This window comes from Artemia franciscana, chromosome 11 (assembly GCF_032884065.1).
Source record: "Artemia franciscana chromosome 11, ASM3288406v1, whole genome shotgun sequence".
NCBI lineage: Eukaryota > Metazoa > Arthropoda > Branchiopoda > Anostraca > Artemiidae > Artemia > Artemia franciscana.
The window spans coordinates 14,430,369-14,457,302 of NC_088873.1; the positions used below are offsets into that span (position 1 = coordinate 14,430,369).

The 26,934-nt window shown below is 34.3% G+C and overlaps 1 protein-coding gene across 3 annotated transcripts in view; it reads left to right on the forward strand.

The window, feature by feature from the left end:
* The window catches only part of LOC136032860 (uncharacterized), a 116,622-nt gene that overhangs the window by 32,451 nt on the left and 57,237 nt on the right, over window positions 1-26,934 (forward strand). The window contains exon 1 of one of the 3 annotated variants that reach the window (XM_065713273.1): window positions 24,594-24,623. The exons of 1 other annotated variant lie outside the window; for it this stretch is intronic. In XM_065713273.1, coding sequence (XP_065569345.1) covers window positions 24,603-24,623 — 21 coding nt within the window. In that variant the 5' untranslated portion in view covers window positions 24,594-24,602. Of the gene's footprint in view, window positions 1-24,593; window positions 24,624-24,644; window positions 24,740-26,934 lie in introns of those variants that run through there. One more of the 3 variants, XM_065713274.1, reaches the window with a different exon arrangement.

Sequence of the window (26,934 nt, forward strand, 5' to 3'; positions counted from 1 at the left end):
GTATACACAATCCAAGGTAATACCAAGGAGACGCTTACTTCCCAGATGTACATGGTTTCTGAGAGACAGATTTACCCCTCGGTAAATGCTGAAAACTGTTTATTAAGCTGTTCTTAATGAGATCAACAGAGTAATGCATGTTCAATCGGTGGCCTGTGTTTATCTACTCCCCATTAAAAATACTATACGTCGAAAACCTTCCCTCAGAAAATACCCTCCTCCCCCCCCCCGAGGCCGGTTGGTCTAAAATCACTTTCGCCTTATAGAAAAACGACTTGAACTCTCAATGTTTTTATCCAAGGAGCTCCTTCCGAATTTTTTTTGCCATAAGGTGGAGGCGTGGATGAGGAAGGGGCAGTCCCCCTAATATACGGGGTAAATTCTGCTAATTTTGGGGTTTAATGATACACTTTTCTTTCAAAATAATAGCTTAAACCATAAATATTTCCAGAAATCATAAGGGGGCAAATATCAAGTTCATATTTTTATGCATTCTCTAAAGTTCCTCTCGCAACCCTCCCCCCCGTTCTACATCCACCCTCACCTTGTATCCCCCCTCCTCGGAACTAATTCTATACTTATTTGATGGCTCAATGAGAGTTGACAGTTTTTGGCATTAAAATGCACCCTTCGAGGTATCTCCTCCCTCAAAAACTACAAAACAATCAAAGAAACACATTGTAGAGGTGGCTTTTTGAGTTTTGTAATTTGTCCGTTGCTTACAAATAGTTTTTATTATAAGAAAACAGAAGGGCATTTTTCGCGGGGGAGGGTGGAATATCTGGGAGATTTTTAGTGGGGAGTAAATTCTTGGGAATAATTTATTTTCAGTGTGGATGTATTTTTGGGGTGGTACTTTCCCGAGGGGCGGGATAACGCCTAGAATCGTTCAATCTAACTGCTGATCCTTCTAATCCAAAAAACTTTCCATATGGTTTACAGCAATTGTCTCGGCAGTCTGAAATTGTCACATATGACCCTGACATTCTATTACATTTTTAAAATAAAACTAGTTCAAAAATTGAAATTTAATAGTAAATCAGCATAGGTTGATAGAGCTGTTTCCGGCATAAGATTGTCGATGAGATAAAAATTTACGAAATCGGTCGGACACGGAATGTGAAAATCAACTTCCCCTGAGTCTTCGAAACCATATTGACTTCGAAATCTATATGCAAATCAAAACTAATTTCATGACGTCAGTCAACACAGAAACATGACGTCACCTGATCCACAGACAGACACACAGACAGACAACTTATTTTTATATATATAGATATATATATATATATATATATATATATACATATATATATGTTTTTAACTACGTAAAACTTGCGAATATACAACATTCTTCACTGTCCCATTGTCTGTGCACATAAATAGATTGTCAGCTTTACCGAATCTTGAACATACAACATATAATTGTCCATGGGAAAAACAATCCGTGTTCAGAGTTATACCTCATGATTCTAATGATTGCCCTTGAGCTTTGTTGACGGTGATTGTTAATCGAACATTCTCTGTGTCCCCGTCGTCATTTATATATCCCCCTGTGCCCCCCGGCGTCCCCGTTGTAGTTGTTTCCCTGTGTCCCGGGGGAGATTCGCCGGTGATTATTTTCAACAAGGTGTATTTTGCACGTTTTTTTTTGGGGGGGGGGTGTATTTGTTGGAGAGGAAAGACTGTGACAGATTCTTTGAAAGTGTGGTATATTCTTAGGAAAAGAGCTATTTTCTACAGGGATGATTTTCCATTTGGAAGGGAAGTTGTTTTTTAATTATATCGGCATGTTTTTTTGCTAAATTCAAAAATACTAAAACTGAATTGGTCTTTTGCCACCCGTAGGCTTGACGTAAATAATTTCTTAGACCACACTGCTTTTCCATTTACGAAACAAATAATTGAAGAAAAAACGGGTTTAATTTTTTTATAATAAAGCAGTGACAACAAAATAAAATAAAAACTACACTTTAACTAACAAAAAATAAAAATACTCTGAATATTTCGGCCCCACCTCCGGGAGCCTTTCTCAACGGGGGAAAAAAAACAAAAAAGGAGAAAATTACAACAATTTAAGACTATTTTTAAGACATTATAAAAATACCACGACAACTAAACCAAACTAAAAATATACATGGTTTAAATTTAGTAAATTTACCTTTCTCGTGTGACTAGTCTCATTAAATGTATTTAAATGATACTTAAAACGAAATGATTTTGGAATGATTTTGTTTATTTTGCACTTTTCTAAAAACTTTTGTTGTGTAATTATATTGGCATGTTTTTTTGCTAAATTCAAAAATACTAAAACTGAATTGGTCTTTTGCCACCCGTAGGCTTGACGTAAATAATTTCTTAGACCACACTGCTTTTCCATTTACGAAACAAATAATTGAAGAAAAAACGGGTTTAATTTTATTTATAATAAAGCAGTGACAACAAAATAAAATAAAAACTACACTTTAACTAACAAAAAATAAAAATACTCCGAATATTTCGGCCCCACCTCCGGGAGCCTTTCTCAACAGGGGAAAAAAAAAACAAAAAAGGAGAAAATTACAACAATTTAAGACTATTTTTAAGACATTATAAAAATACCACGACAACTAAACCAAACTAAAAATATACATGGTTTAAATTTAGTAAATTTACCTTTCTCGGGTGACTAGTCTCATTAAATGTATTTAAATGATACTTAAAACGAAATGATTTTGGAATGATTTTGTTTATTTTGCACTTTTCTAAAAACTTTTGTTGTGTAATTATATTGGCATGTTTTTTTGCTAAATTCAAAAATACTAAAACTGAATTGGTCTTTTGCCACCCGTAGGCTTGACGTAAATAATTTCTTAGACCACACTGCTTTTCCATTTACGAAACAAATAATTGAAGAAAAAACGGGTTTAATTTTTTTATAATAAAGCAGTGACAACAAAATAAAATAAAAACTACACTTTAACTAAGAAAAAATAAAAATACTCCGAATATTTCGGCCCCACCTCCGGGAGCCTTTCTCAACGGGGGAAAAAAAACAAAAAAGGAGAAAATTACAACAATTTAAGACTATTTTTAAGACATTATAAAAATACCACGACAACTAAACCAAACTAAAAATATACATGGTTTAAATTTAGTAAATTTACCTTTCTCGTGTGACTAGTCTCATTAAATGTATTTAAATGATACTTAAAACGAAATGATTTTGGAATGATTTTGTTTATTTTGCACTTTTCTAAAAACTTTTGTTGTGTAATTATATTGGCATGTTTTTTTGCTAAATTCAAAAATACTAAAACTGAATTGGTCTTTTGCCACCCGTAGGCTTGACGTAAATAATTTCTTAGACCACACTGCTTTTCCATTTACGAAACAAATAATTGAAGAAAAAACGGGTTTAATTTTTTTATAATAAAGCAGTGACAACAAAATAAAATAAAAACTACACTTTAACTAACAAAAAATAAAAATACTCCGAATATTTCGGCCCCACCTCCGGAAGCCTTTCTCAACGGGGGAAAAAAAAACAAAAAAGGAGAAAATTACAACAATTTAAGACTATTTTTAAGACATTATAAAAATACCACGACAACTAAACCAAACTAAAAATATACATGGTTTAAATTTAGTAAATTTACCTTTCTCGTGTGACTAGTCTCATTAAATGTATTTAAATGATACTTAAAACGAAATGATTTTGGAATGATTTTGTTTATTTTGCACTTTTCTAAAAACTTTTGTTGTGTAATTATATTGGCATGTTTTTTTGCTAAATTCAAAAATACTAAAACTGAATTGGTCTTTTGCCACCCGTAGGCTTGACGTAAATAATTTCTTAGGCCACACTGCTTTTCCATTTACGAAACAAATAATTGAAGAAAAAACGGGTTTAATTTTTTTACAATAAAGCAGTGACAACAAAATAAAATAAAAACTACAGTTTAACTAATAAAAAATAAAAATACTCCGAATATTTCGGCCCCACCTCCGGGAGCCTTTCTCAACGGGGGAAAAAAAAACAAAAAAGGAGAAAATTACAACAATTTAAGACTATTTTTAAGACATTATAAAAATACCACGACAACTAAACCAAACTAAAAATATACATGGTTTAAATTTAGTAAATTTACCTTTCTCGTGTGACTAGTCTCATTAAATGTATTTAAATGATACTTAAAACGAAATGATTTTGGAATGATTTTGTTTATTTTGCACTTTTCTAAAAACTTTTGTTGTGTAATTATATTGGCATGTTTTTTTTGCTAAATTCAAAAATACTAAAACTGAATTGGTCTTTTGCCACCCGTAGGCTTGACGTAAATAATTTCTTAGGCCACACTGCTTTTCCATTTACGAAACAAATAATTGAAGAAAAAACGGGTTTAATTTTTTTACAATAAAGCAGTGACAACAAAATAAAATAAAAACTACAGTTTAACTAATAAAAAATAAAAATACTCCGAATATTTCGGCCCCACCTCCGGGAGCCTTTCTCAACGGGGGAAAAAAAAACAAAAAAGGAGAAAATTACAACAATTTAAGACTATTTTTAAGACATTATAAAAATACCACGACAACTAAACCAAACTAAAAATATACATGGTTTAAATTTAGTAAATTTACCATTCTCGTGTGACTAGTCTCATTAAATGTATTTAAATGATACTTAAAACGAAATGATTTTGGAATGATTTTGTTTATTTTGCACTTTTCTAAAAACTTTTGTTGTGTAATTATATTGGCATGTTTTTTTGCTAAATTCAAAAATACTAAAACTGAATCGGTCTTTTGCCACCCGTAGGCTTGACGTAAATAATTTCTTAGACCACACTGCTTTTCCAATTACGAAACAAATAATTGAAGAAAAAACGGGTTTAATTTTTTTATAATAAAGCAGTGACAACAAAATAAAATAAAAACTACACTTTAACTAACAAAAAATAAAAATACTCCGAATATTTCGGCCCCACCTCCGGGAGCCTTTCTCAACGGGGGAAAAAAAACAAAAAAGGAGAAAATTACAACAATTTAAGACTATTTTTAAGACATTATAAAAATACCACGACAACTAAACCAAACTAAAAATATACATGGTTTAAATTTAGTAAATTTACCATTCTCGTGTGACTAGTCTCATTAAATGTATTTAAATGATACTTAAAACGAAATGATTTTGGAATGATTTTGTTTATTTTGCACTTTTCTAAAAACTTTTGTTGTGTAATTATATTGGCATGTTTTTTTGCTAAATTCAAAAATACTAAAACTGAATTGGTCTTTTGCCACCCGTAGGCTTGACGTAAATAATTTCTTAGACCACACTGCTTTTCCATTTACGAAACAAATAATTGAAGAAAAAACGGGTTTAATTTTTTTATAATAAAGCAGTGACAACAAAAAAAATAAAAACTACACTTTAACTAACAAAAAATAAAAATACTCCGAATATTTCGGCCCCACCTCCGGGAGCCTTTCTCAACGGGGGAAAAAAAACAAAAAAGGAGAAAATTACAACAATTTAAGACTATTTTTAAGACATTATAAAAATACCACGACAACTAAACCAAACTAAAAATATACATGGTTTAAATTTAGTAAATTTACCGGGGACGACGGGGACACAGAGAATGTTCGATTAGCAATCACCATCAACAAAGCTCAAGGGCAATCATTAGAATCATGAGGTATAACTCTGAACACGGATTGTTTTTCCCATGGACAATTATATGTTGTATGTTCAAGATTCGGTAAAGCTGACAATCTATTTATGTGCACAGACAATGGGACAGTGAAGAATGTTGTATATTCGCAAGTTTTACGTAGTTAAAAACATATATATATGTATATATATATATATATATATATATATATATATATATATATATATAAAAAATAAGTTGTCTGTCTGTGGATGGATGGATAGATGTGTCAGGTGACGTCACCTGAAAAAACTGGATTAGGTGACGTCAAAACTGAAAAAACTAAAAAAAGGCAAAAACTACAAAAAAAACTAAAAACTAATAAAAAAAATAAAAAAGCTAAAAAACTAAAAAAACTATAAAGGTAAAAACCAATAAAAAACTAAAAAAAAAAGTGAAAAAACTAAAAAAAGGCAAAAACTACAAAAAAAAACTAAAAACTAATAAAAAAAGTAAAAAAGCTAAAAAACTAAAAAAACTAAAAAAACTAAAAAAAGGTAAAAAACTAAAAAAAATAAAAAATAAAAAAAATAAAAAATAAAAAAAAACTAAAAAAAAGGAAAAAACTGAAAAATAAGCTAAAATAAAGGTAAAAACCAATAAAAAACTAAAAAAAAAGGAAAAAACTAATAAATGACGACACTCAAAGAGAAAGCGACCAGGACATGTACACCGGGATACAAATGACGACCGGGACACAGGGAATATAAATAACGACCGGGACACAGGGACACAACTACAACGGGGACACCGGGGGAAACAGGGGGATATAAATGACGACCGGGACAAAAAAACTAAAAAGAAATAAAAACTAAAAACTAATAAAAAAAACTAAAAAATCTAAAAATCTAAATAAGCTAAAAAAGAAAAAAAAAGGAAAAAAATAAAGGAGAAAAACAAAACTAAAAAACGAATGTATATACAGACCGGGACACCGGGATACAAATGATGACCGGGACCCGGGACACAGGGAATATAAATGACGACCGGGACACAGGGACACAACTACAACGGGGACACCGGGGGAAACAGGGGGATGTAAATGACGACCGGGACACCGGGACAGGGAATGGTCGATTAGCAATCACCATCAACAAAGCTCAAGGGCAATCATTAGAATCATGAGGTATAGATCTGAATACAGATTGTTTTCCCATGGACCATTATATGTTGCATGTTCAAGAGTCGGTAAACCTGACAATCTATTTATATGCAAAGACAATGGGACAGCAAAGAATGTTGTATATTCGCAAGTTTTACGTAGTTAAAACCATATATATATATATCTATCTATATTCACAGGTGGGACATAGGGACACAACTACAATGGCGCGTAACTATTATGGCGCGTAACGACTTACGCGCGCGGGGGGGCTTGGGGGGGGCGCGAAGCGCCCCCACCAACTAGGTGTTGGGGTGGCGCGAAGCGCCACCCCAACAGCTAGTATATATATATAAATAAGTTGTCTGTCTGTGTGTCTGTCTGTGGATCAGGTGACGTCATGTTTCTGTGTTGACTGACGTCATGAAATTAGTTGTCGTCATTTTTGCTTTGACGGTGACGTCATTAATGGTATTTAAGACATGCGTTCACGGAAAAATGTTTAATTGTAAAATGACTGAAGAACCTACAATGGCAACAGCCGAGGAAGCTGCTCAAAGAGTCTATGCCAAAAAACTTGTTGCTGATAGAGAAAGTAAGAAAAGAAAGCGTGCCGAGGAATCACAAGAACAGCAAGAAAACAGGCTTGCAGCTGATAGAGAAAGTAAGAAAAGAAAGCGTGCCGAGGAATCACAAGAACAGCAAGAAAACAAGCTTGCGGCAAAAGAACGCAAAACCGCGCAGTTAGATGAAAATCCACCTGGAAAGCGAGAGTCAAAACATATCAAAACTGAAAATGATAGCGATGATGATTGGGTTTGGGATTTTGACTTGGATAAGGTCATCAATGCCTACCAGATTTAAGTTAAAAAACAAAGGTTCGGCGATATGTACTTCATAGTGACGCTGAAAAATAAAGAAGAAAAAAAACTGAAAAAATGTAAAAAACTAAAAAAACTAAAAAGAAAAAACACTCAAAGATAAATTACAGACCGGGACACAAATGACGACCGACACAGAGGGAATATAAATGACGACCAGGAACCTCAAAGAAAAATTACAGACTGGGACACCCGGACACAAATCACGACCGGGAATATAAATGACGACCGGGACGCAGGGAAACAACTACAACGGGGACGCCGGGGGCACAGGCGGGATATATAATTGACGACTGAGACACAGGGATTGTTTGAATAGAAATTACAGACCGGGACACAAATGACGACCGGGACACTGGGACACAGGGAATATAAATGACGACCGGGACACTCAAAGAGAAAATACAAACTGGGACACTAGGACACAAATGACGACCGGGACACAGGGAATATAAATGCTATTTATATGCACAGACAATGGGACAGCGAAGAATTTTGTATATTCGCATGTTTTACGTAGTTAAAAATATATATTTATATATATCTCTATTCACAGGTGGGACACAGCTACAATGGCGCGTAACTAATATGGCGCGTAACGACTTACGCACGCGGGGGGGCTTGGCGGGGCGCGAAGCGCCCCACCAACTAGGTGTTGGGGTGGCGCAAAGCGAGTTGCGTGTATGCATGTTTGTTTGTTTGTAAAAAGAGCGTTTGCATATGACGTCATTATTAGTACATAAGGCTTTGTATATGCACAGACATATAAATATAAATGCTATTTATATGCACAGACAATGGGACAGCGAAGAATGTTGTATATTTGCATGTTTTACGTAGTTAAAAATATATATTTATATCTATCTCTATTCACAGGTGGGACACAGGGACACAGCTACAATGGCGCGTAACTAATATGGCGCGTAACGACTTACGCGCGCGGGGGGGCTTGGGGGGGCGCGAAGCGCCCCACCAACTAGGTGTTGGGGTGGTGCGAAGCGCCACCCCAACAGCTAGTATCTATATAAAAATAAGTTGTCTGTGTGTGTGTGGGTCTGTCTGTCGGGTGACGTCATGTTTGTGTGTCGACTGACGTCATGTTTTCAACTGACGAAATTACAGACCGGGACATCGGGACACAAATGACGACCGGGACACAGGGAGTATAAATGACGACCAGGACATAAGTAAAAAAAAAACTAAAAAACTAAAAAAAAGGTAAAAACCAAAGACAAATTTTTAATTGTAAGAAGATCGTGGACGGAAAAATGTTTATTTGTAAAATGATTGAAGAGCCTACAATGGCAACAGCCGAGGAAGCTGCTCAAAGAGTCTATGCCAAAAAACTTGCGGCTGATAGAGAAAGTAAGAAAAGAAAGCATGCCAAGGAATCACAAGAACAGCAAGAAAACAGGCTTGCGGCTAAAGAACACAAAACCGCGCAGTTAGATGAAAATCCACCTGGACAGCGAGAGTCAAAACATATCAAAACTGAAAATGATAGCGATGATGATTGGGTTTGGGATTTTGACTTGGATAAGGTCATCAATGCCTGCCAGATTTTAGTTAAAAAAACAAAGGTTCGGCGATATGTATTTCATAGTGACGCTGAAAAATAAAGAAGAAAAAGAAAACTGAAAAAAGAAAATAGGTTAAAAACAAAAAAAAATGACGATCGGGACACAGGGAACATAAATGACGACCAGGACACAGGTATTTAAGAATATCGTTCAAAGACAAATTTTTAATTGTAAGAAGATCGTTGAAAGAGAAATTTCTAATTGTAAAATGACCGAAGAACCTACAATGGCAATACCCGAGGAAGCTGCTCAAAACGAATGTATTCAAGCCGAAGTAGCTGAGTTGGTAAAGCGTTATGTTTCAGGTTCTAGGTCCGAGAGGCTCCAGGTTTGAACCTTGGCTTTAGCATTAATACAAAAGAAGAAAAAAACTAAAAAAGGTAAAAACTACACAACAAACTAAAAAGAAAATATTAAAAAACTAAAAAAGCTAAAAATCTAAAAAAACAACAAAACAAAAAAAAGGTAAAAAACTAAAAACTAAAGAAGAAAAAAAAACTAAAAAAATAAAAAAAAAGGTAAAAACTACAAAAAAAACTAAAAAGAAAAAAAAAACTAAAAACTAATAAAAAACTAAAAAAACTAAAAACTGAAAAAGAAAAAAAAGGAAAAAAACTGAAAAATAAAGGAGAAAAAGAAAACTAAAAGCCGGGACACAGGGAATATAAATGACGACCGAGACAATCAAAGAGAAATTAAAGACTGGGGCACTGGGACACACATAACGACCGGGAGATATAAATAACGACCGGGAAACTCAAAGATAAAGTACAGACCGGGGACACCGGGGCACAAATGACGACTGGGACACAGGGAATATAAATGACGAACGGGACGCTCAAAGAGAAATTACAGACTGGGACACTGGGACACAAATGACGACTGGGATACTGGGAATATAAATGACGACTGGGACACAGGGAATGTTCGATTAGCAATCACCATCAACAAAGCTCAAGGGCAATCATTAGAATAATGAGGTATAGATCTGAATGCGGATTGTTTTTCCCATGGACAATTTTATGTTGCATGTTCAAGAGTCGGTAAACCTGACAATCTATTTATATGCACAGACAATGGGACATCGAAGAATGTTGTATATTCGCAAGTTTTACGTAGTTAAAAACATATATATATATCTATAACGAAAAGAGAAATCTTTTCTCTTTTATCTATATTCACAGGTGGGACACAGGGACACAACTACAATGGCGCGTAACTAATATGGCGCGTAACGACTTACGAGCACGGGGGGCTTGGGGGGCAAAGCGCCCCCACCAACTAGGTGTTGGGGTGGTGCAAAACGCCACCCCAAGAGCTAGTTTATATATATATATATATAGATAGAAGATATCTATATACATAAAAATAAGTTGTCTGTCTGTCTGTCGAGTGACGTCACTGTCCGCATATGACGTCTGAATTATTTCATCATATACCAATTCAAAAACGAATGTATTCAAGCCGAAGTAGCTCAGTTGGTAAAGCGTTATGTTCCAGGTTCTAGGTCCGAGAGGTAGTTTGAACCTTGGCTTTAGCATTAATACAAAAGAAGAAAAAAAACTACAAAAGGTAAAAACTACAAAAAACTAAAAAAAAAGTAAAAAACTATAAACTAAAAAAACTAAAAAAAAACTAAAAAAAAATAAAAAAAGGTAAAAGCTGCAAAAAAAAATAAGAAAAAACTAAAAACTAATAAAATAACTAAAAAAACTAAAAAAAACTAAAAATTGAAAAATAAAGGACAAAAAGAAAACTAAAAAAAATAAAAATAAAAATAAATAAAACTAAAAAAGGGAAATGTATTCAAGCCGATGTAGCTGAGTCGGTAAAGTGTTATGTTCCAGGTTCTAGGTCCGAGAGGTTCGAACCTTGGCTTCGAACCAGGTTCGAACAGAGGAGATATATAAATGACGATGGGGACACAGGGAATGTTTGATTAACAATCACCATCAACAAAGCTCAAGGGCAATCATTAGAATAATGAGGTATAGATCTGAATACGGATTGTTTTTCCCATGGACAATTATATGTTGCATGTTCAAGAATCGGTAAACCTGACAATTTATTTATATATACAGACAATGGGACAGTGAAGAATGTTGTATATTCGCAAGTTTTACGTGGTTAAAAACATATATATACTAGCTATTGGGATGGCGCTTCGCGCCACCCCAACACCTAGTTGGTGGGGCACATGGCACCCCTCCCAAGCCCCCCGTGTGCGTAAGTCGTTACGCGCCATATTAGTTACGCGCCATTGTAGTTGTGTCCCTTTGTCCCATCTGTGAATAGATATATATATATATATATATATATATATATATATATATATATATATATATATATATATATATATATATATATATATATATATATATATATATATATATATATATATATGTTTTTAACTACGTAAAACATGCGAATATACAACATTCTTCGCTGTCCCATTGTCTGTGCATATAAATAGATTGTCAGGTTTACTGACTCTTGAGCATGCAACATATAATTGTCCATGGGAAAAACAATTCGTATTCAGATCTATACCTCATTATTCTAATGATGTGTCCCTGTGTCCCGGTCGTCATTTATATTCCCTGTGTCCCGGTCGTCATTTGTGTCCCGGTATCCCAGTTTGTGATTTCTCTTTGAGTGTCCCGGTCGTCATTTATATTCCCTGTGTCCCGGTGTCCCGGTCTGTAATTTCTATTCGAACAATTCCTGTATCCCGGTCGTCATTTATATATCCCGCCTGTGCACCCAGCGTCCCCGTTGTAGCTGTGTCCTTATGTCCCGGTCGTCATTTATATTCCCTGTGTCCCGGTCGTGATTTGTGTCCGGGTGTCCCAGTCTGTAATTTCTCTTTGAGGATCCCCGTCGTCATTTATATTCCCTGTGTCCCGGTCGTCATTTGTGTCCTGGTGTCCCGGTATGTAATTTCATCGGTTGACAAACATGACGTCAGTCGACAAACGACTTCATGACGCATACAGCTCAATCCTTATAATGACGTCAGTCGACACACAAACAGACAACTTATTTTTATATATATAGATATATATATATATTTACTAGCTGTTGGGGTGGCGCTTCGCGCCACCCAAACACCTAGTTGGTGGGGGCGCTTCGCGTCCCCCCCAAGCCCCCCCGCGCGCGTAAGTCGTTACGCGCCATAATAGTTACGCGCCATTGTAGTTGTGTCCCTATGTCCCACCTGTGAATATAGATAGATATATATATATATATATATATATATATATATATATATATATATATATATATATATATATATATATATATATATATATATATATATATATATATATGGTTTTAACTACGTAAAACTTGCGAATATACAACATTCTTTGCTGTCCCATTGTCTTTGCATATAAATAGATTGTCAGGTTTACCGACTCTTGAACATGCAACATATAATGGTCCATGGGAAAACAATCTGTATTCAGATCTATACCTCATGATTCTAATGATTGCCCTTGAGCTTTGTTGATGGTGATTGCTAATCGACCATTCCCTGTCCCGGTGTCCCGGTCGTCATTTACATCCCCCTGTTTCCCCCGGTGTCCCCGTTGTAGTTGTGTCCCTGTGTCCCGGTCGTCATTTATATTCCCTGTGTCCCGGTCGTCATTTGTATCCCGGTGTCCCGGTCTGTATATACATTCGTTTTTTAGTTTTGTTTTTCTCCTTTATTTTTTTCCTTTTTTTTTCTTTTTTAGCTTATTTAGATTTTTAGATTTTTTAAGTTTTTTTATTAGTTTTTAGTTTTTTTTTTCTTTTTAGTTTTTTTGTCCCGGTCGTCATTTATATCCCCCTGTTTCCCCCGGTGTCCCCGTTGTAGTTGTGTCCCTGTGTCCCGGTCGTCATTTATATTCCTTGTGTCCCGGTCGTCATTTGTATCCCGGTGTACCGGTCTGTATATACATTCGTTTTTTAGTTTTGTTTTTCTCCTTTTTTTTTCCTTTTTTTTTCTTTTTTAGTTTATTTAGATTTTTAGATTTTTTAGTTTTTTTATTAGTTTTTAATTTTTTTTTCTTTTTAGTTTTTTTGTAGTTTTTACCTTCTTTTTAGTTTTGTTAATTTTTTTTTTTACTTATGTCCTGGTCGTCATTTATACTCCCTGTGTCCCGGTGCTTTGTTGATTGCTAATCGAACATTCCTTTTGTCCTGGTCGCTTTCTCTTTGAGTGTCGTCATTTATTTTTTTCTTTTTTAGTTCTTTTAGTTTTTACCTTTTTTAGTTTTTTTTAGTTTTTTAGATGAAAATTTTTTTTAGTTTTTTCCTTTTTTTCTTTTTAGTTTTTTATTGGTTTTTACCTTTATGTTAGCTTATTTTTCAGTTTTTTCCTTTTTTTTTAGTTTATTTTTATTTTTTATTTTTTTAGTTTTTTACCTTTTTTTAGTTTTTTTAGTTTTTTTAGTTTTTTTAGTTTTTTAGCTTTTTTACTTTTTTTATTAGTTTTTAGTTTTTTTGTAGTTTTTGCCTTTTTTTAGTTTTTTCAGTTTTTTTTTTAGTTTCTTATTGGTTTTTACCTTTATTTTAGCTTATTTTTCAGTTTTTTCCTTTTTTTTAGTTTTTTTTTAGTTTTTACTTTTTTTAGTTTTTTACCTTTTTTTAGTTTTTTTAGTTTTTTTAGTTTTTTAGCTTTTTTATTTTTTTTATTAGTTTTTAGTTTTTTTTGTAGTTTTTGCCTTTTTTTTAGTTTTTTTTAGTTTTTTAGCTTTTTTATTTGTTTTTAGTTTTTTTTGTAGTTTTTGACTTTTTTTAGTTTTTTTAGTTTTTTAGCTTTTTTATTTTTTTTATTAGTTTTTAGTTTTTTTGTAGTTTTTGCCTTTTTTTAGTTTTTTCAGTTTTGACGTCACCTGATCCAGTTTTTTCAGGTGACGTCACCTGATCCACGATCCACAGATCCACAGACAACTTATTTTTATATATATAGATAGTTTTTTTTTTTACTTATGTCCTGGTCGTCATTTATACTCCCTGTGTCCCGGTGCTTTGTTGATTGCTAATCGAACATTCCTTTTGTCCTGGTCGCTTTCTCTTTGAGTTTCGTCATTTATTTTTTCTTTTTTAGTTCTTTTAGTTTTTACCTTTTTTAGTTTTTTTTAGTTTTTTAGATGAAAATTTTTTTTAGTTTTTTCCTTTTTTTCTGTTTAGTTTTTTATTGGTTTTTACCTTTATTTTAGCTTATTTTTCAGTTTTTTCCTTTTTTTTAGTTTTTTTTTATTTTTTATTTTTTTTAGTTTTTTACCTTTTTTTAGTTTTTTTAGTTTTTTTAGTTTTTTAGCTTTTTTACTTTTTTTATTAGTTATTAGTTTTTTTTTGTAGTTTTTGCCTTTTTTTAGTTTTTTCAGTTTTTTTTTAGTTTTTTATTGGTTTTTACCTTTATTTTAGCTTATTTTTCAGTTTTTTCCTTTTTTTTTAGTTTTTTTTAGTTTTTAGTTTTTTTAGTTTTTTACCTTTTTTTAGTTTTTTTAGTTTTTTTAGTTTTTTAGCTTTTTTATTTTTTTTATTAGTTTTTAGTTTTTTTTGTAGTTTTTGCCTTTTTTTAGTTTTTTTAGTTTTTTAGCTTTTTTTTAGTTTTTAGTTTTTTTTGTAGTTTTTGCCTTTTTTTAGTTTTTTTAGTTTTTTAGCTTTTTTATTTTTTTTATTAGTTTTTAGTTTTTTTTGTAGTTTTTGCCTTTTTTTAGTTTTTTCAGTTTTGACGTCACCTGATCCAGTTTTTTCAGGTGACGTCACCTGATCCATCCACAGATCCACAGACAACTTATTTTTATATAGATAGATATATATACCCCAACAGCTATATATATATATATATATATATATATATATATATATATATATATATATATATATATATATATATATATATATATATATATATATATATATATATATATATATATATATATATATATATATATATATATATATATATATATATATATATATATATATATATATATATATATATATATATATGAATATACATATAAGAATATGCAACATTCTGTGCTGTCCCATTGTCTGTGCATATAAATAGATTGTCATGTTTACCGACTCTTGAACATGCAACATATAATGGTCCATGGGAAAACAATCCAAATTCAGTTCTATACCTCATGATTCTAATGATTGCCCTTGAGCTTTGTTAATGGTTATTGCTAATCGACCATTCCCTGTGTCGCTGTTGTCATTTATATATCCCCCTGTGCCCCCCAGCGTCCCCTTTGTAGTTGTGTCCCTGTGTCCGGGTCGTCATTTATATTCCCTGTGTCCCGGTCGTCATTTGTGTCCCGGTGTCCCAGTCTGTGATTTCTCATTGAGTGTCCCGGGCGTCATTTGTATTCCTTGTGTCCCGGTCGTCATTTATATCCCCCTTTGCCCCCCGGCATCCCCGTTGTAGTTGTGTCCCTGTGTCCCGGTCGTCATTTATATTCCCTGTGTCCCGGTCGTCATTTGTATCCCGGTGTCCCGGTCTGTATATACATTCGTTTTTTAGTTTTGTTTTTCTCCTTTATTTTTCATTTTCTTCCTTTTTTATTGTTTTTCTTTTTTAGTTTTTTTTTAGTTTTTTAGCTTTTTTAGTTTTTTTATTAGTTTTTAGTTTTTTTTTTCTTTTTAGTTTTTTTGTAGTTTTTACCTTTTTTTTAGTTTTTTTAGTTTTTTTTACTTATGTCCTGGTCGTCATTTATACTCCCTGTGTCCCGGTGCTTTGTTGATGGTGATTGCTAATCGAACATTCCTTTTGTCCTGGTCGCTTTCTCTTTGAGTGTCGTCATTTATATTCCCTATGTGCCGGTGTCCCGGTCGTCATTTGTGTCCCGATGTCCCGGTCTGTAATTTCGTCAGTTGAAAACATGACGTCAGTCGACACACAAACATGACGTCACCCGACAGACAGACCCACACACACACAGACAACTTATTTTTATATATATAGATATATACATATATATATATATATATATATATATATATATATATATATATATATATATATATATATATATATATATATATATATATATATATATATATATATATATATATATATATACAGGTGGGACACAGTGGGACAATCTATATTCACAGGTGGGACACAGGGTCACAACTAAAATGGCGCGTAACGACTTGTGCGCTCGGGGGGCTTGGGGGGGGGAAAGCGAAGCGCCCCCACCAACTTGGTGTTGGGATGGCACGAAGCGCCACCCCAACAGCTAGTATGTAAATATATATCACCATGAATCTCAAACTGATTTATTCTCTGGCTTGACTCGTCATTACATTTATTTCATAAATTTCAAAATGTGAATATCTATAATATTTAATCGTAAGTTTGTAATTTTTAAAATGTAAATTAGCTTCCTTTTTGCTAAATGTACTACTTGTCAACATTTTTCTTTCAGGAGTTGACGTTCAGTGCCGGAGTTCCTGCAGACCAACAGTTTACTGTCTCATGGATGTAAAATATCCTACGATTACTTAGTTTTTGTTTGTTTTTCAAATATATTCATCATCCAGCAAAAAAAAATTTAAAAAAAAGAGAACAACCTGTAACTTCGACAATTCGGGAAAGTGATAAGCAGAATACTTTACTCCGACCCTCGGAAAAACAAAATCAGGGATATCTTATGGTACATTATAGAATCAAGTAATTCTAAGTTCCTGCTGAAAATCTGGTAATGGGAAGTATGCTTTAAAGAGCAAGTCGAAAGCCAACTTTTTGCCCTCTATCGTACAGATCGAAACTGATGTAAGATTCTAATTCGAAGAGGTCACATCATGGCTATTTTTGTTCTTGCAACTTCTGGTGAGAGACAGGGGCGTGGCTACAGTAATTTTATTGCGGGGCAAGAGGGGGTGCTATTAAAGTAAGTGCTCTTCAAGCAGTAGGGAAGGAAAGCAACAACAAACACGCTAATTGGTGAATCTAAACACATTCCGCAATGCACCATAAGCAATAAATACACATTAAACAATCACAAATACAAGTGCTGTTGCTTGACTTTTGCTAAAACTGTCAGCAATGAACTGCAGCAGTCGAGAGCAGTATAGCATGAACCAGCTTCCTGGTGGGCAAAGGAGTATGTTGTATACACTCTTCCTTTTTCAGCTAGATTCATCACTAATGCTGCAATACATATCCACTCTCCACTTTCCAAAGCCCACAGGCAACGCAAAGGATGCTCAATCTCTTAATCGAACCAAGCTCTTTTCTAATTGTCCTGGGTACTGCACTATTCATTTGCTTGTAATTTTGAGTGGATTTTGACTCTGTAAGATTTGGTTTGTTGTACTAAACATATAATGTACGTGGTTTATTGAAATATTATTTACAATATTCTTATAACATTGATATATAGCATTGATATGAGCAGGATAGAGAAAACTGAAACAAAAATCCTTGGCAGTGCAATAGCACTGTCTAAGTAAAGGTACAGGATAAGTCACAGGATTACCACAGATTCTGACATCATAGATAAATAGATGAATAGATAGATAGATAATTTTTTATTGCAACAATTACATAAATAGATATGACAAACCAGTGAACATGCCTGGTGGCATACTTTAGCACTGACAATGTTACACTACGAAAATAACAAGAGCTAAGAGCTCATATGGCACTTGTGACGAGGCCGGAAGAGAATTTATCATGGGGGAAATTTTATCATGGGGGAATTTATCATGAGGGAAGATAATTTTCATGAAGGGGGCACAGAATTTTCTAGTGTTATAAAAAAAACAATGAGAAAATAAATAAAAAAAAGTTTTTTCAACTGGAAGTAAGGAGCAGCTCTTTCACACAACCTTACTTTAAAAAAAAAAACAAAAAAAAACTTTAGCATAAAAAGCGAGGCGTTGAGGAGGGAACAGCCCTTTCATATACGGAATAATTTCTGTTCGTTTTAAGTTTTAATGTCACTTCTTACCTACAGTTGAAAAAGCTTGTTATTTTCTATTTATAGATTTAAGATTTAGATAATAGGATTGACAAACTAGATTTAGGCTTAACATAATAGAGGTAGGCTCGGAATATTAGACATACGTTTGACTTAGTAAATTCAGGCATGACACAATAGATTTAAGATTTAGATAATAGGATTGACAAAGTAGATTTAGGCTTAACATAGTAGATGTAGACTTGGAATATTATAAATAGATTTTAATAGAGGACAAGAGAGCTTGTATGTGTTATCTTTTCTCCTTATTTTACAGTTTTACGGTTCTAAGTCGGCTTATTTTACGGTTCTAAGCCGACTTAAGCGCTTTGGCGTAAACTTGAGAAGATATGTTGGTCCCCGTCCTGCACTGGTATCCAGGATCATTGCTTTTCTTGAGGCCAAAATAATTTCAATTATTCAAAGAACATGAAATTGGGAGCTTGGAATGTTACAATGTTAAAAAATGACTATCGTGTTGACGAATTCAGACGGCTTGAGCTGGACTTATTATGAGTTTCAGAAACTCATATCCCAAGGGTAGGAAGTATGGAATTAGGTGATACAGAATTTGTTTACTCAGGCAGGAAGGATGGGTTACATATACAGGGAGTAAGGCTCATGATGAATAAGGAAGCTGCTAAGTTTTGTTTACGCTGGGAAGGCATTAATAATAGAATACTAATTGCTCCTTTTATGACTAAAAAGTTCAGGGTATAAGTTATAGTAGTATATGCCCCTGTCGAACCGACTGACGGAGATACTAGTAACTGAGATGAATTTTAATTACAGTTAAAGGAGGATATAGATGGGGTACCAGGGAGAAACATGGTGCTCTTACTAGGAGATTTTAATGCCCAGGTTGGAAAAATTAGGGATAGATGGTATCCTAACCAAGGTAAATTTTGTGTAGGAAAAGAAAACAGTCATGGCTACAGACTTTTGCAATTTTGTAGGTTTAACAACCTAGTTATAACCAATACGGTGTATTATAACCAATACGTTACCAATAAGTTATAACCAATACGGTGTTCAAAAGGAGCATATAGATAGGGTACCAAGTAGAAACATGGTGTTCTTACTAAGAGACTTTAATGCCCAGGCTGGTGAAAATAGGGATAGATGGTATCCTAACCAAGGTACATTTTGTGTAGGAAAAGAAAACAGTAATGGCTACAGACTTTTGCAATTTTGTAGGCTTAACAACCTAGTCATAACCAATACGGTGGTTGGTCCTAAAATGACCCATAAGTTGACATGGTATTCATATGATGGTGAGAAAGCAAACCTTATTGATTATGTTACTGTAAACCGAAGACGAGTAGGATCAATATAAGATACTTGGGTATATAGGAGTGCTGTTATTGATGTTAAAAGTAAAGATCACCATCTAGTAGTGTCTAGGGTTAATTTAAAGCTGAAATTTTGGAAAGGTAACTACCTCCCGGGAAGTTTTTGATGTTAGTAGACTCCAGGATGAAAATTCGAGGGAAACTTTCCAGGAACAGTTGAATACTAAATTTGAGAGTTTAAAATTAGACAGTGTAGTAGTTGGATGGAATAATTTTTGGAAAATCTATTTATGAACTTTCTGATGACGTCAGTGGAGAAAGCTAAGACTATAGCTAGGAATATTAGTGAAAAGGCTATTTGTTGAATAGATCAGTGGTTCCCAACCTTTTTCGGTCTGCGTACCCCTAGTCAAGGCCCAAAAAGTTTGCGTACCCCTTTCTTGAGAATCGTTGTTTTACTTTTTTCTTAACTAAAATCAGATTTTCAAAAACACGAGATTTATTGTCCAATATGACGGTGCTTAAATGTACGTACAAAATCAATGAGAAACTTGAGGCTGCTTTTTTGCTAAAATATTATCAAATCTTGGCTCGATGTCACTAACGGCAATTATAAGGTCATTTTGTACACTCAGTCTGTTTCTGTGTTTGGTTTTGATCAATGACATAGCCGAAAATGACACTTCACAAAGGTAAGTGGATCCGAATGGTAACAAAGCAGACATGGCGATTTCACTTAGTTCCTTGTATTCTCCTTTCACCTCCAGCCAAAACTGGGAAACAGTTACATTTTGGAATTTCAGTTCTAAGGCGCGATCACTGGCAAGTTCGATCACATTCTCTGTAAGCTTGTCACTAAGACCGGAGCTTGAGGTCACGTCTTCAACAAATGGATTTTGGATCCAATCCTGCGTTCTATCTTGGTTCATAATCGATGGGAAATATGACACAAGTTCATCTCGCAACTTTGTCAGATGCTCCCGAATACAATCACAGATTGTGTTGAGGTTATCAATTTCACTATCGTCCGCAAACTTGTCAAGGGTCGGGAAGACACTAACGCTGTTTCTTTGAACCTTTTTAAGCCAGAACTCCAATTTCTTGATGAAAGCACACATCTTCGAATTCAGGGAGAGTTCGTCCGTTCGGAAACCTTGCATTGACAGATTCAAGTCATTCAGTTTGTCGAAAATATCCGCAAGATAGGCCAGCCTGCAGACCCAGTCCTGGTTTTCAAAAAGTGAACTGAATGCAGATTTTTGCTCCAGAAGAAACATATGAACTTCTTGCCGAAGCTCGAAAAGTCTGTTTAAAATCTTCCCACGAGACAACCAGCGAACTTCTGTGTGCAGAAGTAAATGTTGATGTTCTGAACCCATCTCTTGGCACAGCAACTTGAACATTCTTGAGTTCAGTGGTCGGGCTTTGATGAAGTTGATCACTTTTACAGCCTCGTTGAGAGTCTCGTGCAGATGTGTGTTCATCCTTTTCGATGCAAGAGCTTGCCTGTGAATGATGCAGTGCAACCACTTCACCTTTGGATTTTTCTTCCTTATCCAGGCCATGAGCCCATTATTCTTCCCTGTTAGGGCGGCAGCTCCATCACTGCAAACTGATAGACACCAGTCCCACAAGATGCCCCCTTCTGCGAAGAATTTGTCAATCACCTTGAATAGTTCTTCTCCTGTTGTTCTTGACTGTAGGTTTTGACAAAACAGAATATTTTCTCTTATGTCAGAACAATCTTGATATCGAACAAAGACGATCACCTGGGCTTCACCTGACACATCCGTGCTTTCGTCAAGCTGTAACGCAAACATCTTCGTCAACTTTATTTGCTCAATAACCTGCATGACAATATCGCTTGCAATGTCTTCTATCCTTCTTGAAATGGTATTGTTCGACACAGGTATAGACTGAAGGGCAGTAGCAGTTTTCGTGTCAAACATTATTTCACTGACTTTCACTAGTGATGGTAATATCAGACATTCGGTGATGGTGTGCGGTTTTTTCTGTTTCGCAACTAAATATGAAACAGCATACGAAGCCCGGAGAGCCTTTGAAGAAACTGATGCCACTTTTGCAATTTCCAAACAGTTACTAGCGAATGCTTCTTGTTTACGCTTGAAAAACTCTATGGGCTTACCGACATGAGAAGGGTGCACAGTACTGAGATGCCGGTTCATATGCGCAGGTTTCATGGAACTGTTGGCCAAGACTTGACCACAAAGAACGCACTGTGCATTCACTGGATCAGACTTTGTCGCACTAAATCCGAGCCCTAGGTATTCTGACAAATATCGACGCACTTTGACCGATGATTCGTCATATTTCTTCTTCTTAGGTGCAGGTTCAGAGTTTTGGGTACCATCATTCGGCTTCTTGTTATTCCTGATCAGGAATCTATCCATCTTAGTTTGCAACCACAATTCACGAACTTCGTGTTTCAACAGATGACAAGATACTGAACTCGCTGAGTTTAAATCGAGACCTTACGGCTATGGAGAAAAATTAGCATCGAGACCTTACGGCTATGGAGAAAAATTAGCGGGTTACTGAAAGCGAAAGTTTTGAAAATGAGTCTGAAATTACGTACAATGGGTTATGTTATCTGATTTTGAGGGAAATGTTGGAACTGAGTCAGAAACAAGTTTTAAAGATGTAGACTAAATTAATTTTGGGACCTTCGCGTACCCCCTGCGAGGGTTTCGCGTACCCCCTGGGATACGCGTACCACCGGTTGGGAACCACTGGAATAGATAATAGAAGGGGTTTACACAAGATTTATCTGAGTGATAGATCACATGTAAACATAAGGAATGTAAAGAAAGTGGAGAAAGCATTAAAGTATGAACAAGGAGGTGTGAGGTGGAGGCCATGGAAAAAATTGCCAAGGATCTGGAAGATACAGCTAGAAGGCATAATGCTAAAATATTATACTGACCGATAAATTGAGAGGGAATAGTCAATCTAGACTTATCCCAGTTAAGTATAGGAATGGGACCACAATTAGTGATAAGGAAAGAGTCATAGAGAGATGAGTGGAACATTTTGAGAATGGCTAAACCGAAATATAGTTGAAGGAAAAGATATAGAGGAAAATGAAAAAGTCTGTGATACCTTGGATGTGAAGGAAGATATGTTTGGTGAGAAAGAGTTATTGACAGTACTAAAAGGATTAAGAAGTAATAAAGCTCAAGGTGCTGATAGTGTGGTAAATGAGTTTCTTAATTATGGTGGCTCTGGGGTTGGAGTTAATCTAGCTTTTCCTCCTTAACCATTCGCTCTTTACGCTAAAGTTTTTTACTGCTTTAAAAAGTAGAGTTAAGAGAAAGAGTCAAGCTTTAACGTAAAGAGCGGGGCGTTGATGAAGAAGCAGTCCCTTTCACATACGAAGTAATTTCTGTTCGTTTTAAGTTTTAGTATCGCTCCTTACTTTCAGTTAAAAAAACTTGTTTTTTAATTTTATTTTTAATAAGGTACAGCTAATAAGGTAGGCTAATACAAGTTAGTTCTTTGAATGTTTTTCTTGGCTTCTAAATCTTGATTTTGCTAATTGCTAGGCATATGCTGTACAAATATCTACAAATATTTTTCTATGCTTCAGCGGCTGCAATAAACCATTTCTGTGCGAACATTTTCACGATTTTCCTGCATCTGCTATCTTTATTTTCCGTTAAAAAAAAAAAATTCACATTAATCTGCCCCAGGGATAAAGTGGATAGTCATATAAAACTTAAAATAAATATAAATTATCGCAAAATATCGCATTAAGTATTTTAAGAGTCATTGCATCATTTGTGCTTTGCTAAAAACAAATAATATTGATTTTTTTTAATTTATCACAACATCGGAGAATTAAAAAACAGTTGAATCTTGGAGGTGTTAGTTTCCATTTTTCATTAAATATTTATGATAATTTAATTTTTGCGGTAATTTTAGGCGTTTATTGTATTAATAAAAGAAACAACACTTTTCAAAATACATATTGGCCTTAAGTCATACAAAGGCCAATCAAGCTATTTACAGACGTTTTGAGGAAGGGGCTCAGTACCCTGATTTGTATACCTTGATTAACCTTGGCATAATTTTTGTTGTTGCTGTTGCTAGAACACAGAAAAAAAACACACACTGTTCAAAAATTGTGCCAGTAAAGGGTAAATAGCACTATAGCATTTAGCAAGTTTAAGGGGTAGTAACCTTACATATGTTTCTGGTTTATTATGTTTGCTTTAAGTTTGACTTAGCTGTTCAGTTTATTTCTGTTAATTTTTGGATTTGTATAGCAGTATGGGGTGTCGTTATGTTTTATATAATTAGTCCTTTTGCTTTTTGTTTGTTTTGGGTTTCATCCTCATTGATAGTATTTTTTTCCGTTTTAATTTTGAAATATTATAAGGCACTGAAGCTGCCCATCTTGGTTTAGTTTAGCTCTTTAATTTTATTAACAGCATTTTTATAAATTAATAACAGGAAAGAATCATAAATCCATAATGATTGGCTAAGAATGATTAAAATAATATATCTAAATTGGGTATGATTGACAGCTTCAGTAATAAACTGAGTGCCTGAAAATTGGATTTATTGGCCAACATATTTTCCCCTTAGCGAGGCAGCATTTGTCAGATTTTTATCGATAATTTGAAAGCAGGATTCGGCCTTACACCCTCAGAAATCCTCCTCACCAAATTCCCCTGTGGAAAATTCACCACCTCCCTCGGAAAATTCCCTCCTTCCGCAGAAATTGCCCCCAGAAAATTCTCCCCATATAAAATTCTCCCACACGCAAAATTGAGCGGCAACAGAGAAAATGCAAAATAGGTATCTGAAAATGTAGATCAGATGACCTAAGGGTTAACAAAAAGACCAGACATCAGCAACAATTTTAGGACAGGTGCTGGATTTAAAAAGAATTTTTTTTAATGCAATCCATAAGCGCGATTGCTTATAAGAATTGTGTTTAAAAAGTAATCCTTAATCGGGAATCTTCTTCTTTATTACACAGGTTTCATTAATGATAATAAATCTCGACTTAGTGCCAAGCGTTGCTGTCGTCAGTAGAGCGTGAAAAGCCCGTCTATGAAAATGAAAAAAATAACGGTATATATTAATTCTTCGAACGAAATTGGGTAATGCTTTTTAAGTAATAATAAACTTGTGAAGTGGCTAGTATAATCAAACGGATTTATCATATTTGTGATATGAATTTCAAAGTAGTAAGACAGTGAATTCATCTATTTTTGTTGCTAATCAAGTTCTAAAACTGAAGATAAATATTAATATGTTAATCAGAAATCTTATGTAGTCGTCAGCAGTATCGAAAGTATTTATTTGGTTTCTGATATGCATATTCAAGGCGATGAATCCGTTAAACTTTATTATTTACTTATTTATTAATTTTTTTACGAAGCTGTAAAATTAAAAGTAAATATTAGGATACTAATCAGAAATCCTATAAAGTGGTCTGTAAAATCGACAAAATTTATTTTATTTCTGCAATGACTTTTAGAGTAGCAACGTGGTTAATGTCATTAATGTGTTTAAACCCCCCCCTCCCTAATGTGCAAATATATAGTCCACATTCGTTTCAAAGGTATAAATTCGTTTTACGCATCGTAAACCTGAGTGAGTGGCGTATAATACACAACTATCGGAATTTTTCATGGAGAGAGAGAGCCGGATTTCAAGGTATTATTTAAAAACTACCCGAAACTAAATTAAAAAATAAATAATTTTTTACTGAAAATAAGGAGCAACATTAAAACTTAAAATGAACAGAAATTATTACGTATATGAGGGGGTTCGCATCCTAGTCAATGCCTCACGGTTCGTAACTTTTGATGGGTAAGACTAAACTTGATGAAACTTTTATATTTAAAATAAAAAATCCATTTCTTTTGATATATCTATTGGTATCAAAATTCCGTTTTTCAGTTCGTTACCAGAAGAGTTTCGTTTACTATTGAGCCGGGTCGCTCCTAATTTACAGTTCGTTACCATGGACTGTTTGATATTAAAACTTAAGGAAACAAAAATTCTACTGCATGTAAGGGGTGACTCCCCCTAAGGGGCTCAATCTCCATCCTTTATACTCCTTAATGTTCCTTAATGCTTTTCTGAAAACATTTATGACAACAACAGATGTAGTTAAAAGGTAACTACAAATTTTTCTTTCGGAATTTCCTTTTAAAACATTAAGCCTGAATATCTTATTGGTTAAAAAAAATGCGCATAAATTAGCTGAGCTATCCTTCTTTGCTCTGAATTTTTATTTTCAGGACAGTCGCCTCTAAAGGTCATTCTATAGGCTAGGCTGATTAGATCCATCCATCCAAATGTCGAAAAAAAAATTAGAGACACTTTTTCTTCTTAAGTGTATATTTTATCTAAAGAAACTCTCAATAGCAAAATTAATCCTAAAATGAAATCCTCGTTACGCCCCTGGTTCTAGTAGGTAACTTATTTTCAATCCCAAGCTCCAGCAGGAAGGGGGAGACCGGTTATTCTTTCTCCTAAAAGGTCAAAAACAAACTAATCATAAATCGACGTTTAAACGTTATAAAAAATAAAACACCAAGGGTTTGTTTTCAATCCTCTCCTCTCTCTTATAGATTCTAATCGGTACCCCTTCTCCACCGTCATTAATCCTATGCTTATGCAAAGTGTCCAAGATTTTTATTCTTAGATTAGCTAAAAAAAAAAGTATTCAAAGAAAAATGCTAAGGTACTAGCTGAGGGGCTGGTAAGCTAAAACTGAAATCCTGTGTCCGTGAGGACATGGGTTTAAGTCGTTCCTTCACGATTATTTGGTTGGGTCACAGGTGTGACTCTGTAAGCTCTGTCAGAGTTGGCCCGGCTCCAAATGGGACGTGAATAAATCTTAGGGAAAAGAGAAGTATCGGATGATTTTTCTCTACCCACGCATTGCAGTTCCAGCCGAAGGCAGAGAATCACTAGATCAGTACCTGCGGTACGTCGACCATTGTTCAATATGTGGAAACAACATTAAAGAGAGCTAATGAGTCATATTAAAAGTTAAGACGAATATAAATAAAATCTATAATAATTATAAATTAGAAAAACTAGAAACCACTAGGAAAGAACAAATGAAACGAAAAGAAATTAAAATAAATAACTATAACCCCTTTCCGTAAATGTTCTAAAGGCAATTGCATCAGGTCTATTTATTTCAGTCTATTAAGAAAAATGTGTGCATTTTGGAACATTGTTCTTAACTGAAGCATTTTTGTTAATTTTTTTCTAGAGTTATATTCAGTTATATTTATTAACAATCACCACTATCACCATCAAATAGTGTGTTCCTTTGTCTTGTGTAAACGAAGTTATAATTGTTTCTATAAAAAGAAGTTATATTCATTACCATTCAACCATTAAGGGAACAGAAATCCAA